Raw genomic sequence first — 19,232 nt, forward strand, 5'->3', positions numbered from 1 at the left:
CTCAAAAAAACTGTAGCGCTCTGGGGTTCACGTGGGTATGCACCCTCATCGCTGCCGCCTCAGGTCGTCCCCCCACCGTCTGGGACTCGAACCCAGGCCTCCGGCGTCACTCAACAGGGACCCAGCCACTTGAGCTAAAGGGAAATCTCCCGGTCAGCCCGACGGCAGCGGTCCCTGCTATCCACAGGGAAGGGCGGTGACGTCACCGAGCTGCTAAGCCGGCTTGAATAACCTGCAATGGTGGCCGTATGCGTTACAGTATTTTTACATGATGAAAAAAGAGTGCTACATTCAACTTCTATGCTCAAAAATATACTAGTTGTTTTCTGCTGAATATTGTGACACGCAGCATCTAAAATTATTACCTATATATAGTTTTATACTAAAACTACTATTTCATAATATCATAACTATTTTTTTTTCTAGCAACCTGTACGTTCTAATCAGTCGTCAAGTTATTTGTATTAGTACCGTGATAAAAACATTCTTGCTGCGACTCTTTCCAGGCAGTTCAATGATTCTGTTCCATGCTAACAGGGAATAAAGAGTAATAAACAAATCATGCTGCCAGTTTGAGAGCTAAGGGTATAGTGAAGAATGCAACTGAGAGCTGAGAGGCCACAGGCATTGTCGAAACATGAGTCTCGAGGTGCCACAAGGTGGTAAGAGACTAAGCAGTATGCTCTATCACTGAGGAGCAAGGGCCGAGAATGAAGGGGCTCCGGAAGTGGGAGAATGGGAGGAGTAGAGAGGGAGTAAAACAGTGTAAAGGGAGATAAAGGACCGAAGAAGGGTAGGACCAGAGTGGTTGAGACAAAGGTATGTGAGAACTAGGGTACTGAAACACGTGCATACGGTGATAGGACCCAGTAAATCCCTGAGAAGCGAACAGTACAAGAAAAGTGGGGGAAGAGAAAATACAAGACAAGCAGCAGGAATTCTGAATGAGATGCAGTGAATGGATAGTTTTAGCAGGGAGGTCAAGAGGGTCTTAAGATAGTGTAGATGGGACAGTCTGAAGTCTTGGATTAGCAATTGCAAGGAACAGTTGGCATGTGGCAGACAAGATGCTCATTCTACTAAAGTTGCTTTTTAAAATCAGTTTAAGAAGAACAGCTGTCCTTGTATGTTATCACGTAACTTGCTAGTGGATTTTCAAGTGATTGTTCACAGTATTGATTGCTACTACATTGCAGTTATAATGCAGTAATAATTTGTTACACTTATATAGCGCTTTTTTTGATACTCCACTCAAAGCCCTTTACAGTAATGGGGACTCCCTTTCACCAATGTGCCGCATCCACCTGGATGATGCGACAGCAGCCATAGTGCACCAGTACACTCACCACACATCAGTTATCAGTGGGGAGGACACAGAGTGATGAAGAGTTCATAGATGGGGACTACTAGGAGGCCATGACTGGTAAAGGCTCTTTTCAAGAAACATCGTGGGATTTTTAATGACCACAGAGAGAACGTAATGTCTCATACAAAGGACAGCACCTTCTTACAGTATAGTGTTCCTGTCACTATACTGGGGCATTAGGACCCACACAGACCGAAGGGTGAGTGCCCCTTACTGGCCCCACTAACACCTCTTCCAGCAGCATCCTTAGTTTTTCCCAGGAGGTCTCCCAATCAGGTACTGACCAGGTTCACACCTGCTTATTTCTGATCGGGATTTGAACTGCGTACCTCTTAATAGCAACTGCTTGTCTATGCCACTGTGCTAAACTGCCGCTTAATTATTAAAGTCAATGTTTCACAGGGTGGTACGGTGCTTCAGTGGTGAGCATTTCTGCCTCACTGTGCTGGGGTCCTGGGTTCAATTGTGGACCTGGGGTGCTATCTACATAGGGTTTGTACGTTCTCCTTATCTTCACATAGTTTCCCTCCAGGTGCTCCCATTTCCTCCCGAAGACATACTGGTAACAATAACCCATCAGTCAAACCTGGAGATCTGTTGTGTTGTTGAAGACAAATTAGCATCTCACTGCCAAAAGGGCTTGATGGGCTGTGAATATGGATATGGCTGAAGGCAAATCTGAAGGAAAATCAACTCAAGATACAGAACTGTCCATTCAAAACCCATCAAATACTGATTCTGTAAAATACAAGGGAATCTTAAACGAAATGAGGTGGCTGATAAGGAGATGTAATACACAATGTGTTCATATTTAGTCACAAGGTTTTTTTCTTATAATACAGCCCACAGTAATTCTTTGTGGTCACTAAGTCTGCAATGTTATTTAAATATGACAATATAGATAAACAATAAAAAGGTTTTATTAAAGTGACTAAAAAATACTGTAGCAATATTTTTCACTCTCATAAATGACTCCAAGTATAAGAAAAAAATAATTTGCACTGTGAAGCAGTGCTTAGGATTCTAGACTCGTAATTGGAAAGGTGTGCATTTAAATCCTAGGTGAGACACTTCTGTTACACCCTTGAGCAAGGTATTTCACCTGAGTGGTTCTGGTAAAGTACCCAGCTGTATAAATGGGTGCAAATATAAGTCACTTTGCATAAAAGCACCAGCTAAATTAGGAATGAGTAACACCCTGTACACTGTAGAATGCATACCTAGAAAGCAATACAGCAATGCTCTGCTTTGATTTACACCAAAACTAAAAGAAATCACTCAAAAAAGCAGAAAACTATGAGCATGCATTTAACTACATTATGCCATTGTATACAAAAATATTTAGTCTAAAAGGAGAATAAAAAGTGAGATAAAGTTGGTACAAACTTATAAATCACTAAATGTAGCATTTGTCAAAATATTTAAAGTAATTAAACATAAATGGAGAGAGTTATGACAAATTATTAAATTAAAACAATAATGTATATAAAAACTAAAATACTGAGAACTGACAGGAATGTACTACGTTTTTCTCTCCTTAAAATTGTAAGAGAAAGGACAAAGTCTGCATCTCTGAGGGAGATCCTGTTGTTTACTGCATGCCATTTGCAGTTTCACTTGTGAAGAATTTGCTGAAGAGATTAAGACAGAGGTTTTTTTGTCTTCTTAACCGCCAGAGATGTTGCACAAAAGACCCTCCTTGATGTCAGAAGCCTCTACTGATACTCACAAGAAACAGAAATAGTTTTTATTTACTACTAGGCACATTATTAGTACCTCCTACTTTAACCAACTCTCTATCTAATTTCCTGGGCTTGATCAGTGACTGTAAAAAAAGGAAGGAAAAAAAACAGAGGTTTATTACCAGCGCAACGCCAGTAATTAAAGGAAATTGACAAGCACAGAAGCTTTTGTGCAGATGGGATTGTGACTGAATAGAGGGCACAGAGGTTGCTAGAGCCCATTATAAGCCTGTGTGATGGAGGTCTCTGCGCATGTCTTGCTGTTGTTTGCTTAGCGAAGGCCAGGCAAATTGCTAGCTGCTAGTTTGTGGCTTCGGTTTGCCCAGCTGTCTCAGAATAAAGACGTTTTCTCTCACAAATGCTAAATGACAGTGATTGGCAACCTTTCGATGAACTCCGTCTGTGACACTGCTACTGTTTTCTGAGACTTCACAAGAGTGGCTAGAATTGGGCAACATGCTGCACATTTCTATCAATTGGGTCCTGCTGTTCATTCAGGATTCTCTATTTTCTTCTTTTCTTGAACAGTGAAAACCTCAATCTGTTCCACAAATGTCGTCAGCTAAGGAAAATTGAGGACTGATCTAGTGGCTCCACAAAGTGTGGGTTAATAAAAGAAAAGAACAAAAAAATAAGACTTACTAAAAATACAAGCCTACCTGTTGCAATGTCAGTCTGTCTTACAAAATACAATGCCAGTCTGGTTTCTAAGAATGCTGTGCTTCTTAGTAAATTGAAATTGTGCAGTATGGTATTCTATACAGTAGATCATTTTTTATCTGAGATAACTGCCAAAACTGAAGAGGAAAAAACAAAAATCTTATGATATGGATTCCAACTGAATGTTCATTGTAAGAACAGAACCATTCACTACAAATGGAATCCAGTTGAGCTGATTTCTGTTTTCTGGTGAAATGGTCATTGATCCTTAATAATGGTAACGGTATTATAATGATTTTAACATCATGTTTATAATGAACAATGAGTATCTTATTGAAAAACTGTTTCTTTATACAAACACGAGCACACAGATCAAACTCAAGGATAGAAAAGAAAAAAATGTGATTGATAAAAGATGACTATATATTGACTATCTTTCAATAATCGAAAGATAGTCAATGTCATATGAAAAACATTGTTACTTTACACTAAATTGCAGTTTAAGATTAGACTCAAAAGTGAGCCTAATTTAAAAATAAGTATAATCAAAAATAAAAAAAGATTTAAAATACAATTCGTAAGCATAGCATGGTGTGTACTTGCAAATCAGATTTTAGGAGAGGCAATTTGACAAACGTTAATTACATTTTACACTGTTTTTATGTTTTTGGTCATGGGAATACTGAAATTCAAGTGGTCTTCTTAACATAAAACAGTAGATCACATTGGGACTTGCTACTGTACCTTCTTTGATTTAATTTATTTTTATTTGAAAAGTTTTTGAGGATGATAGAGGGCTCAGGTTGACAAACACTGAATAGATTTAATTTGAATCTATATAGTATTAAGGTGAATACCACAATGTAATAATAGTGATATTAGAAAAATAGTTGCTGACTACCTTGATAAACTGTCAAAAGATTTGTGATAAACAAGAAAACTAAATGTATTTTGATTCACAGCTTCCTGTTACTGAACTAAATTCCCAGTATGTTACTCCTTTGTTATTATTTTCTTTCAGTATTAACTCTGTTGGGGTTATCTGGTACTTAATGGAAGATTTTGAGAAAATAATCCACTTGGATTACAAGAGACTGATGTATGTTTTTCCTTACTGAAAACAGAAACACCAAAATGCACCCTTAAGAAACAGCCAAGTGAATTTTAATATTATGGATGTGAAAACCATTAACTAATAATAACATTTAAAGTTCAAGAAAAATATGAAATAGTAAGCCTATCTAATAGAAACGTGCAATTACCCATTTATACAGTAAATGTAATTCCCCACAGAATATTTTATTTGTAAAATGTTCCATTAAATTGCCGTAAAAACCATTAATGACTAACTGCAGAAAAAATGCATCAACGAATTCAGCTGTAGACTTCTCCACTGCAGAGAGCAGAATGATCCCCACACCACCAGATTCCTCTTCCACGTGTTAATGTAGTTCTTAGGAGGCACAGCCATGACCACATAATTATTTCACAATAATACACATAATTGAGCCTAACGCAATGTCCGATTCATGCCAGCGCTTCACAGAACTACAGGGTAAACTAATAAAGAAAGTGGAGGAGGGGTGGAGGCGAAACGCTTCACTGCTCAGGAGAAATCCTCTGAGGGGGTTTCACATTGCACATTCAGCTCTGAGTCAGAGCTCTAAAGTACAAATTGCTGCTGGTCTTGGTGACGACCTGGGTCAGCCAACCTGCAGGAGCCACACAGAGGTCATGGCAAAGTGTCTCGAGAGGGAAACAGCTTTGGAGCTCACACTTCTGCTGAACTGGGTGAAAACACTGACCAAGAACCACATTGCCCTCAACAAGGTTAAATGGAACTTTTCTAAGAATAAGTCTAGGCACGCTGTAACAAAAAATTAAATCTCACATAAGGTATCCAAAAATGAATGTTTGATTTTTTCTTACGTACAAGCCTAAGAAGACTAAGTGCCACAGTTCCATTCTAGCATATAAACAGGAAAAAAAGTCAAAATGGAAACGCAAGGTCCAGTTTGAGTTATTGAGTTTAATTAAGAAATAACAGTCAGTTCAAGAGATGTTAAGTAGATGACTATAAAATTACAATAGAACACAAATGGCTAATAATAGTAGAGAAAAACTCCAAACTATTTGGGCCTGTAAATGTTTTCAGCGAGGGTAAGGCTATTTCATTATACAGTAAAACTCAACTTTTATAATGTTTTTATATTTTTCTTCTGGAATTCCAAATAATATTTTGTACTTTTACATACAGTTTATGACACTTTTTGTATTTTACTGTATCTAGGACACGCACAAATGCTACATGGTGAAAACCTATCCAATTCAAGACTAAATAAAAAATTAAAATAAATACACTTCATAATTTATTTAATCACATTACATTTTTAACCCTTAAATAAACAGAACTTCTTTTAGTTTAAAAATCAGAATATCTTTTTTAGCTGTTCTGAAAAATGATATTTTTGACTTCTCATAGTGGTCTAAGTTCTAGGTTTTGCGGGCACTGAAAGACATATTTAGCATTTCCATGAGCACTGACTGTTGAGACTCCTATTACTGACTCATTTCCTGATCTAAAAATGTACACAAAGTGCTGCATGCAACAGTGCATGGGAGATTGGAGGGTGGAATCTCTTCTGGAGCTGGAGCATTACAGCAGGAAATTAGAGTAATTAAAGTGGCACCTACTGTATAGAGGAGGGCTTTATTCAGGATTCTCTAAACCTCAGAGGATGAACCAGATAAATATGTTTTCCCCACCTTCATAGAAGGGTCACAAAGATTTTAAACACTATTGATTTTAAAGAACTATGCAGCACATTCATAGAAGTTGAAATTCTTATTTTTGCACAAAAAAACATATCGCTACTGTGTGCACTACTTCTTAACCACTCCATTAGTGGCATAATCACATATATTTGTACCAAACACTCTAGTTAGATTCTAGTAGAATTGCATAGTTCCGTCTTACTATCATTAATTGATTAAAGACATGCAAACTCACACAGTAATCATTTTTTTTGTATTTTATTACCCATGTGAGTGCTATTGTTATATATCTTAATACATATGCTAGCACTGCACTTTTCACCTGGAAAATGTGATTCAATAAGGAAATTACATTAACGCACATTCCCATCTTTGAATTATTTATGAGTTTTATAGAGATATACATATCCTCAAAGAGTATCACATGTTTTAAGACAATATTATTTCCCAACAAAAGTAATTAAATGGCAACTGTCTGATGTTAGCTAATGTTAGAGAGCATATCATTGCACATGCTGAAGTCAGCAGTTCAAATTTTAAATTCAAAACTGTTAAACGCTTCTCGAGAGGCGAATTTCTGGACCCCTTGGTGGATGATTCATCATCTTCAATAAAAAAAAAAAATTTACAGCATACAATTTATGTAGCCAAGGCAGGCTTTGGCAGAACTTCATTTCTCAAAGCAAACCAAAGTGTAGCATGAGAAATACAGATATTCCTTTAAGAATATTGCAAACAATTACAAAATTGTACATTTTTTGTACCATATTTTTGCCAAAACCAAAAGGAACTGTTTATTTTTTAACTTTATTGTAAATTATTATTGTGGTGTTACCAGCTAATGAATGAATGAGCACTCTGAGACTATATGGACTTGGCACTGAAAGACAACTCTGAAACAATGATGAGTTTGGGAAAGTTCTTCTGTACATCTAGATCAGTAGTGCCCAACTTTAGTAAAGGAAAGTTTTCAGTTTGTTCAATTAGGCAAAAAATGAGTTAAATTTGGTAATCAGGAGGAAAAAAACAGAAATGTAATGGCCTTCCAGCACAGGAGTTGTGCACCTTTAATCCAGAACATTTATAACAAACCGCATCAATGGTGGACATACAGTAGAACATACTGTCCACATCTCACAATTTATCTTACTATTTTGTTAAATGTAAATTTCCATTTTTTCTATAATGAAGTGATTCATTAAGAAACCAAAAATTCAGTTTCTTCCATGATGTTTGCAATGTTCTACTTGGGGTATCTCTGTTATGTTGCATAATTCAATTTTTTTGGGATCATTGTACATTATAAAAAACAAAAATCATTATAAGAGCAGTTGCACGATTCTACTATACCAGTATCAAGGTAATTTCTTACTTTTAAACTCTGAATGTAACACTGTCTTTTCACACATGTAATGAAAAGTACTGAGCTACAAACGCAGACCAAAGAATAAAAAGAAAATGCCATGTTTAACCATATACGCAATCATTCTCATCTACGGACTGAAAACCAAAATATTGAACAAACTGCAATTTTAAATGAAACGTATACATTATTTTTAATGAAAATGGAAACACTAATAACACAACTAAGTACCATGCTGTATGTGTTATCAAGGTTTAAATCTGAATCTTTGGCCATTTACTGATGCATACAATCTGGCAGATGGAATTGAATGTGGGAACTAAACACCTTACAGTAGTTGCCCACATCCTTAAAGTTCACACAAGTGCACTGATTGGAAACACCTAGCCAGAATGTGGCCTTGGACAAAGTAGTCTGACATATTTACTGGGTTGAACCCAAGCTTTAAACATAATACATACAAATTTAAAAATCACCAGGCATTTTTATGTGCCATTTGTCCTTTCATGCTAAATCAAACTTTGCTAAATCAAAGCTTTGTAATCTAATATGTACAGCCAGTGTGCTTCAGATAGGACATTTTAAGGTTTAAAAACATTTCATTTCAGAAAAGCAGAAAATGAACAATGTTTTTGGTGTCTTTCTGGATCTGCTGTTCAGAGACCAAGGATTAGCAACACCACCTGAATTTGTTTTGAGTTAAAGAACATTCATCTTCCTTTTGGCAGGAATCCCACTAGGAAACTGATGAATAATAATTCATTCTGCTCCATCACGGCCACGAGTTAAAAATATCACTTTGACCCAAGAATGTGGGGAAGACTGAAACCAATCCAGCTGTGGCTTATAAGGCACTCAAATCTCCATCTGCACACTATGAATTGAGAGTACTGCACAATTTAGCATGCAACTGAAGATCAAAAACCTCATTACATAAAACTCAAGTGATTAAAAAAATGCCTTCTGTTGTTTGTATTTATTGGATTTATAAGCTATTGTATTCAATCTAAACAGATGCCTATTTCACTGCAGGTTTAAGCAGGGCATTCACCATTTAGTATTTTAATTTTGGGAGTGTAGGATCCAAATTTACTATCTTGCCTATTTTCTATAGTCCATGTCATCTTGAACATTTTTGTGATTTCTTCAACTGATTCTAACATGAAGCTTTAATTTTTCTAGACAAGCATAACACAAAAGCTCCTTTTCTGTAATTGCTTTTTTTGTAACTTAAAAATAGTGGTGTCTTTTAAGTTGTAAATTCTAAAGTAAAAATATATAAAATAATTGCTATTTGCAGTAATTTAAAATAACTCTTATACAGATTTTAAATAAATGAAAATGTGACTGTGACAGAGTGTAAGCAATATCAATTGTATACATTTGCCAATTTAGTTTGACCATAAAAGCTCATCCAACTGGCTAACCAGAAATCTGCTGTGAGGGTCTGGTCTCCAGGAGTTCTGTTGCTAACGCAAAGTTTATTGATTTGTTTTGTCATACTGTATAAGAGCTTCTGAGCTGCATTACGCTCTATGTTCTTCTTCTGAATCAGTTACAAAAGAATGGCTTTTCTTTAAATAATGAATCTGTTCAACTTTTACCATCCTGCCTAAGTCACTCTAATAAACACTCAAAATCTAACAGAAATCAATACACTTTCTTTAATCAAATAAATCTATTTGAACAGTAAATCATTGTGAACGGAATTTGCATCCAATTTATAGTTTATAGTTTGTTGTGAACTTTGGTGCTGTATCTTTTGATGACTCCTACCAGTTAATGACCTGCCGGCTGCAGTCCATGCAAGCACCACTATGTGAAACTGTTAAACAACTCAATTAGAGTGTGAGGACATTAAGGATTTCCTACACATGTGAGCTTTACAGCTTACAAGTAATGTGTGAAACGTGTGTCTTAATTAAACTCTATTCACTGCATGGATATATATTCATACAGTACATACAGTATTTAGCAGCTATAAGGATTTAAAATACAGGTACTATATATACACTGTAAGACAGAAAATCTGGCACACTGACAATCTTACCAGTACAGTAAGATACAAGCAATAGAATCTGCTTAGTTTAATTCAGCACATTTACTCTATTAAGCTAAAATAATGGGGTACCAGACTCTCAGGGGTTCCTACTGTAGGTAAGGTTCCTGGGAAGGTCTTCATGCATTGGTGGATCAAAAGGATTATTTATAAGCACATGCTTGAAAAAATGTCCCATTTGTAAGATATTTACTTTTATGAGATGAGATAATTACTTTTTTTAACGTTAGAAATGTCAACATTGAATATCTGAACACAAAACGAAACAGAAAAAAACAAGAAAACACACAACACTATATGAAACGGATCATTTCCCAGTGTTTCTACCACCGCTCTGAAAATAACGACAGATAACAACTAAACATAGGCTATTCGACAATATACAGCAACACAACTGCATCCCACAAACAGGAGTGTAATTCACCAGGAGAGCAGTGGAGAGCTCTAGTACACACCTTCCTTAAAGGACAATGTTTGGGGAGAAAGTCTCTGCAACTGGTTTCTTAGCTGCTGTAATATCAGCCAATCAAATTCTTCTATGAGAGGAAGAGAACACTACTGTACAGTCAGCTTGCAGCAACTTTTTACACATATTTGAAAAAAAAATACTCTATTGCTCTTGTTTACCCAAAATAATATTTTCTAACTTAAAAAAGTAATAAGCATTTCCACAAAAGGAAAAGAGCCCAAACTCATGTAAACATGTAAATGGCAGGACTGCTTGAACTAAACACCTTTACTAGCTGAGCCACCAGTGTGTCCAAGATTTTTAAAGGCCATGCTATAAAGTAGAAATGTGTATATAGCATTGCAACCTTAACTTTATAATTCATAATTTTCTTCAAAAAAGTACAAAACTAGTAAATTCCTATTTGTTTGATAGCACATACAGTACATGGACAAAAGATAAGTCACAATACAAAGGCAATAAGAAGGTACTAACATAGAATAACCCCCAGAAACATGATTCAGCCTTCATATATTAATGTTATGTTAATATTCTCACCACAGCATTTTGGGATTCAGGTTTTCTGTTTTACTTTCTTTATATCGAGGCAAAAAATAGGACTATACTATAATAAAATATACCGCGCTCCAATAAGTTTGAGAACATGTTGAAGTTAATGTTGCTAGATACTACCATAATCATTACCATTATAACCTTTGCTTTCAGAAAGAAAATTGAACTTCCCAGTTTATTTTCAGATAAATGCATTCATTATAAATCAATTTAATGTAACTTGGTACAGTTCTTAAAAACATGGAAGTGCAAATTCAGTAAACTTATTGGCAAATAAATTAGATGTTGTGACTCCATGCTTTTGGTCACATACATATTCTTTGCCACAATAAATGTGCCTGTAGGAGATTCTGTTTTCTGCTTGAAAAACACTGATAATTATGATACATTTTTTTAGATCAGGGAGTACAATTATCACAACTATCACAACAAATGATAATAGTTAATGATAAACATATCCTATAAGTAAAATGAATAGATTTGGCTAAACTAACTAATATGTGATATTTACTAACTGCGTTTTAAGGGCCTACTAATTGCATTTTAAAGGGAGGTGTCTCGTAATAGCACAAACAACTGTTTCCTATCATTGTATGTATTTTTAAATTCATATTAATACCTACGGTGATAAATCAAGCGTTGAAGAAATTTAGCATATTGACAACAGCATAAGGTGCTTTTTAGCTCCTGATACTAATAAAAAAATGCCAATAAGTATAAATAACAAAAAAATCTGGGCACATACTAGGACCAGATGTAACGAAAGGCTGCAAATTTTGAGAGTCAGAAACCTGGTGCAATGAAAATTTGTTGAGGTTTTAAGAAACATTTTGTGGAGGCCATTTTGTCTTTGAGGTTGAGCCCACTGTAGTCAGGTATTTTAGTTCTGTTCATGAGCTTTGCATGTGAAAAACCGATTGCTTCTTCTGCCATCCTTTTGCCAATACTTACATAAAGACTGGGACACTTATTTCTGCTTGACACCACAAAAACTAGTGTAAAACTAGTGTAATGTAATATTTTAGTCTATAATTCATTCTTTAACATATCTACTCTAAGAACAGTGGACACAATGTTTATAGTGCCAGGGATTACTAAAGACATACAAACTGCTGTCCATTTGCAATGCAACTGCCCTTAGCACATTTGAGCCTGTGCATCACTTATTGGTCAATACATAGCATCAACTTTGCTCCTGGTTACACCTCTGCCCTGATAAATTGTTTCTCAACCAAATCAAACCAAGCCAAAGCTATTTGTGAAAAACACAACTTACAGTGAGAACGGAGAGCAGATCTTCTATTCTGCACTCTGCTTTCAGCCTCTCTTTAAACATCCGCACAGTCTGATGTTTTAAGTAGTAATAGGAGGCAATACGTCCATAAGTCAAGGGCACAATGGTACGGTTGTCCTAAGACAAAGAGAAAGTGATCATTAGTTTCTTAATTTTTTTTCTCAAACAGATACACCTCAGTAAAGTAGGACTACTCATTAGATACATTTGCCATGTGAAGACAATTTTGTGTAATCAAGTAATAGCATGGAATAGTGCAAAGTTTTTCCTTTGTAAATGTAAGATTAAATAGAAAAAATAAAACATTCTGAGCAGAAAACTAGTTTTGAAACCCATTAAAAAGACTGTATTAAAAATGATAGTGTCAAGATCTGAGGGCAAAGAAGAGCTTGTACTCTGGAATACACATGCAAAAATGAAAGTGACACAATAATTTTAAAATAGATTAATGTCTGCTTTATGTACAGACCTCATAGCATATGAGATCTAAAGGCATCATAATATAGCACTCATTAATACATTAGCTAAATTACTATGATTGTCAAAGTCCAATATTTTGTTGAGGCCAATGCAAGAAAAATATTTTTAAAAAGAACAAAACAAAGTTAAAACGTACCTCTCCTATTTCCATACAGTAAGAACATTCCAAATCCCTTAGAGACTTTTCTACCAAGTTAGACAGGAACTTGTTGATGGTGTCATGGTTTATATCATCCAAATTGTAATAACTGAAAGAAAAAAACAAAATGAACTTGGCAATGCAATTTACAATCACCTGTTTCCATATATATGTTTGTTACGTTCTGGAAAGCAAACACAATGCCACTTGTGATACAAGAGATCCTTGCATCACTTATCACTGTCTTTTATAATTGTGTAAAAATGAATTTATAATGGACAGATTCTGACCATACTTCATAAGCAGTAAACAAGGTAATGGGGAAATGGAGAAAAACAAAAAAATAAAAATAACCATACCGTCACATTTTTTATACCAACTTACTTTATAAGTAGGTTATAATTACTTGTGGTCATGGACCATCAAATTTTTGCTAAAATAATGATACTCAGATTTGACTTAAATTTCCTAAGGGACAACACACTAAAACTTTCCATATCCAGTGGTTTCAGATGACTAAAAATGGCTGCAAAGTCTAGACAGTCTGTTATACAGTAGCACCAGACCAAAGCTTACTTTAAATCACTGTATCCTTTATCAGCTCACAATTGTGTAAATCACAATTTCATTAGCAGCACAGACTATCTTTCCATTAACACAGAAAGGACATTTGATTGAAGCATGGCAAACATTTACAAAGAAATAACACAGGATATCTCTTTAAAACCTTTTAGCACATAAACTAAGTTGTAAGGAATATTCGTATATTAATATAATACAGAACAATTGACAATTGTACTTAAAACCATCAATAATTGTGTTGTGTTACCATGTAAATATTAATATAGTATTACTCCTGTAAATAATGAGGTTGTTATGGCTACTTTTACAAGAAAGTTAATAAAGACAAGTTTAATAAAAAACTGTGTTAATTCTAGAAAAGTTCAACAATCAGCAACAGTAAATAATTCCAGCAACTTGAGGCACCCAAGGCTTATACAATGAAGTTTCTCATGGTGATGTACTATATTGCCTTAAACTGCACTCATATAGCTTTAATGCACTTTATCTAATCAACTATTCACAAAGAGATAATTTTATCTTCCTAAAAATCCAACAGCTTAAGCAATGGGGATTTCATAAACTCATCAGAAAGCTTGTGAACTGTTCACAGGAGGTGCTTGATTATCAAAATGCACTAAAATGTCCAGAGGGAGTCTAAATGTTATCACAAAATTGCTACCAGATTTCTTTTAGTATTAACTGAGCTGAAAAGCTACAGTAAAAATAGCTTCCATACATGTTTCACCCAATTTGTACAAGAACTAAGCACCTTATTAACTCTGAATTATCAACTTTTATTAATTTAGAAATAAAAAGTTGGAAGAAAAACAGCTATTGCAGTAGTTCCAAGTCAAAAAGTCACATCTGCTGTATGAACAATAAAATCACAGTGTGTCTTATTGATACATTTGTTGCTTGTGAACAATATTGTCAGTTCCAACAACCATAGTTTACAATCATTCTGAAACTGTAATGAAAAAGATTCCACTTAGTATTGTAAGACTTGCTGTGAATATACACACAACACAAATATATGTACAGTTGTTATATTCTTAATAAATATAAAATCTTAATTAGATCAAATATTGTACTGGTAATTCAATTAGGAACCATAAAATGATATTCTGTTTATAAAACTAGACCTGGGGGAAAAGAAGTAGGTAAATAACAGCTTTGCTGTCTATCGAGTGGGCGTTTTCACAATTTTTTATCTACAATCCATACGATAAATCCATTAATTCTGACTATTATTATTAGCTATCACTCGTTATCTGGAAAGCACCTGTGAGTCTTTACAGACAGTTCCCGGACAGCATCATAACTGCTTGCAGTGCTTTTGCATACCAAATCAACCACAGGCACACTGGCCTGTGCACCCAATTTCCACTACTCAAGCATGGCTCCTTGGCTGACAGAGTAAAGCTCACAGCGGCAAGCCTGTGACTGTAGAACACTGCTCTCACAGACACAAGGCAATGATAATTTTCAAACTAGTGAAGCACATCATGTACAAATGTAATTAATTCAGAATTCTCACAAAACCATCATGTGCCCATTGCAGGATCACAACCACGATACTTCAAGGATTTCATCAACCTCTCACTCCCATAAACACAAATTAAAATTTTGTGGCATTCAAAACAAAGGTTTCAAAGTTGAAATGAAAATATATTTAAATATGACAAGGACTGTAATTATGTACAATATACGATATGTGTGTTTCTAGGTGAACAATAACAATGTTTTATCTGAAATTAGTAAAAAATTCTCTGTTCCTTTTGCATTTTAAATATTTTTGTCCTGTTATTGAGACCCAATACATACATAAATATTGTTCTTTCCAATATTACAAAACGAAATGCTTTCACTAGGATTGTAATATCTAACATAAGATAATGAAAATTCTATGCAGGCATTTACAGCGTTCCTTCTCTATCAGTCTTTCTGTCCATCCGTGTGATTGTATATCTATTTATGTACCCATCTTTCTCTCCGTAATAAAGCAGCCTTTTCTTATCTGCACGGCTATTCATTTGTTTAACTGTGAAACACAGTTTTTCACAAATTGACTTGTCAAGATGTTAATTTATTAGGCTGGTTATTGTACTCTCTACATCAGGCAAAACCTTCACACAAGCAGGGTTGAATATTTACAAGGCTGTTAACAGGTGCTGAGTTGTTTAATGATTCTAATAGCCAGAGGCGCACTGAGAAAGCCAGCAGGATCACAATTGCAGGCTGCTGGAACACAACAATTACGAGTCCCTTGAGATGTGTCAGAGTCAGAGGCAGTTTCTTCCTAATAGCTCCTAGTGCCTGGGCTAGACAGGCTAACAGCCTTTAGTGGGCCTCAAGGAATCATTTATTAACAAGCACCTTGGTTTTTTTAAATGTATAGTGTATAACATTTAAATAAAGCCCCATAATTCATATTAAGCAAACTGTAATCATTTTATGAAATACATTTGTCACTTATTGAGAATAAAGGATTAATCACTATTTGTTCTTCCTTGTATGCACCTCAAATACTGTAAATTGGACAAATGTTTTTTTTCTCGCTCCCTTCAAAACATGCCTGTGAATTGACAAAAAACATCCACATTTCTTATAATTTTGATTTACAAAAAATATTAAAAAGTCTACAGAATTTTTGAGAGTCTTTTTATTGAGAGTATGAAGAGGAAGTAAGACTTTTGTCAAGCAATCTTTGTCCTCTAGGCAAGCATTTTAAAGGTAGTGATACTTTAGTAGTAGGTTTATATAAACTAGTAAAAAAGTACATGGGATTTCTATAGCATTTGCAACAATATGTATACATGTGCAATACATAATACATATATACTGTATACTTTCACTTGTAAAAAAAAAACAGATTATATACTATAGACCAAATATAAACAGTGCATTCACAGAATGCTGTCAGAAGAAATTCTCAAATACACAGTTAAAACTTAATATCACTGTAAAGGTGATATTAAAACATTTAAACATTCATACTGTAATACTCAAGGAAGATAACATATACCTGTTATAGTCGGTCATTATTTGGATACATTTTAGGCTGCTAATGTAAACTGCTCAGACCTGGCATTAAATGTTCATTAGAGGAGTCCAACAGAGGCTTGTGGTGCATAATACTAGTAGTAAAACCATTTTTCCTTTTCATTTAAATGTAGTTTACTATATGACACAAAGAAAGGTGTATGTATTTTTGCTTTTTGACAGTGGGAATTTGAGAACCTATAGTTATTTTATAATTCTTGTCTTAATGTCTCATGTTTACTTTGAGAAGGACAAATAAAGTGTAGCTGGTCATATGTGAAAGTTTAAAGTGACGTCATTCCAAGCAAAAGGTTACAGAAATGAAAAAGACATCTGCTTTGCCTTGTGAAACATTCCTGTGTGATGGCATTTTTATGGCTGTCAGCCATAATTAAACACAGTGCAGCTCTCTTGAAATGCTGAAAGAAAGTAATTCCACAAAATGTTATGGTACAAATATGCTTGTTTAGTTATGTTCCTGGACAGAGAAAAAAGAAAAAGGGAGAGAAGCTTCATTATTATCATTATTACCAATTTTCTCTTAGGACACAGCAATTTTAAATGTTTCATTGCACAATTAATTGTTTGTGATAGGATGACATGCAAGTCAAAGGCTCAGTCCAGACTGTATTTAGACACAAATATTTAGACAGTCCTATGTTCTTACTACTACGTCAGCTTTCAGTGTAAACATAAAAATAATGGTACACAAGTAACACCAATTGCAACAAAAATAAGTACGCTAGCTAGTCCACAAATGTGCATTAACCTTGGTCTCGGTCACAGCATATTCAAGTTACAAGTTCCCCCAGGACATTCATAGACTACAATGGTACTACAATGAGTTAGCAAAGCAATCCCTTTATACTAAAACCCATATTATTGTTTGATATCCAGTTGTGTAAATTCTATCTAGCAACTATTGCACATTTGTACATTACCTTAACCCCTACATATAACCCTTTATTTGAATTTGAGATACTTGTTACTAAGCCTTTTTAGCTAACAGGACTAAGTTATTTTGTTTCATGAAAGGTGATGTGTCACTGCAGTATCTGTGATTGTAGACTGAATTTTGTACATCTTTTTCTACATCTCAATATAAACAATCTAATACACTGTAAACAAAAGTATGCTGTGTGTGTAATTCACTGTCTGAAAAAACACTATTCTTGTATTCCTATCATATTTGAGGGCACAACTGGAATGTGCCAAAAATCAAGAATGGGAGGCATTTCTTTACCTCAAGAGGTTGTGGGAGCGCAGAACAAGCTACCCAACTATGTTGGAAAAGCTGATATTTTCAAGAAATTGGTGAATGAGTTACCTACTAACTACCAAACAAGCCAGATGAGTTGAATGGACTCTCTTTTGTCACATCTCTTATGTTCTTATATTACCATATCATAAAAAAGAAATGTTCTCTCAAAACACACTCCAGCAGTTAAGAAGTAGTAATGTGGGAGGATGTGAAAGCACTCTTAGAAACAGTGCTTATAATAGGATTTGTGCTGCAAGTTTACAGCGGAAAAATAGTCTATGAATACCGATCTGTATGAACGTGACTCTGAAAGAGGATGCCTTTGCCCTTTGGTTCCCAATCCTGGTCCAGCGGCACCCCATTGTCTCGAAACTTAAATTACAACTTAACTGGTGATGCTTAGTGCTTTTAATTGATTTGCTTGCTTGATCAGACTTTTTTTATCTGTTTCTGCTTGTTTTCTAACATAGTTGTCCAGCAAGTGTATTATGCCAGCACATTTAGCATACAAAAGTGTAAGTAAACTTTCCTAAGCTTGTTTATGAAGAATCTGCTCCCTTATTTCTGTCTAAATTAGTGATGAAGAGACACAGGTGGGGCTGACAAAGTGTCACTCCTACAATGAACTCTTTTGTTCCTTATTTAGAGTTCCAGCTGGTTACATTTGAGCTAACACACCTGAGTAACACATGCGTCAAAACGTACACTGAAATAAATTAATACATTAGCCTGCAATTAAAGAACCAAGTTGAAGCTCTTATCAAACATCTGGTGGAGACAGATCATAAATATAAATGAGTTTGATCAACTCTAATAATACCAGACATAAGTTTATAAATCTATACATCTGTATCACTTGGAAATGTGCTGGGGGCAATTAGTCCACCGTGTATCCGGATGGGCACTCATCTGAACTGGGAGGCTGTTCCTCTGAAATCAGGAGCCGGGATCCTGACACCTACCTGGCCATCTGCTACTCCGGTGGCAAACTCACATTTATGATTGATATTGAGGACAAGAATGAACAGAAATCCCTGTTATTCATGATTTAGCCTGACACTTTAAATGTGGTATACTTTGGTTAACACATTTCCGATGACAAAATGAATACAAGTACTTTGTATACATTCTTCATATATGGATGTCTGTTTCATATGTGCGTAAGTATAATAATACTTTATAAAAAAGGTGCAATAATGAAACATAATAAAAACAGAGCAAAGAGCAATTCCTTTATAAAGCCAGTAGTTTTCATAATAAATATTTTAATTATATACAGTGTGCCTTTTGCAGCTTTATTTTCAAACAGCGGTAATTTATGTTTTAACCTTGCAGTGAACAGTTCACAGTCAAAAAGGACTTCTCTCATGTCCCCAGATTATATTAGGTTCTTTTTTTAAAATAAAGCACACACTTGCTGCTTCCTGCAAAATGTGTCAGACATTTTGGAATAAAATAATTTATCC

General features: G+C 35.0%; 1 protein-coding gene across 2 annotated transcripts in view; it reads right to left on the reverse strand.

Annotated features, from left to right (window-relative positions):
- Positions 1 to 19,232, reverse strand: part of ascc3 (activating signal cointegrator 1 complex subunit 3) — a 372,889-nt gene that overhangs the window by 19,514 nt on the left and 334,143 nt on the right. For both annotated transcript variants that reach the window (XM_069178640.1, XM_069178641.1), the window contains exons 35-36: positions 12,897 to 13,008; positions 12,263 to 12,397 (exon numbers count right to left, since the gene is read on the reverse strand). In XM_069178640.1, the coding sequence (XP_069034741.1) occupies positions 12,263 to 12,397; positions 12,897 to 13,008 (247 nt within the window). The remainder of the gene's footprint in view (positions 1 to 12,262; positions 12,398 to 12,896; positions 13,009 to 19,232) is intronic.

This window comes from Lepisosteus oculatus, chromosome 2 (genome assembly GCF_040954835.1).
Source record: "Lepisosteus oculatus isolate fLepOcu1 chromosome 2, fLepOcu1.hap2, whole genome shotgun sequence".
NCBI classification, from domain to species: Eukaryota; Metazoa; Chordata; class Actinopteri; order Semionotiformes; family Lepisosteidae; genus Lepisosteus; species Lepisosteus oculatus.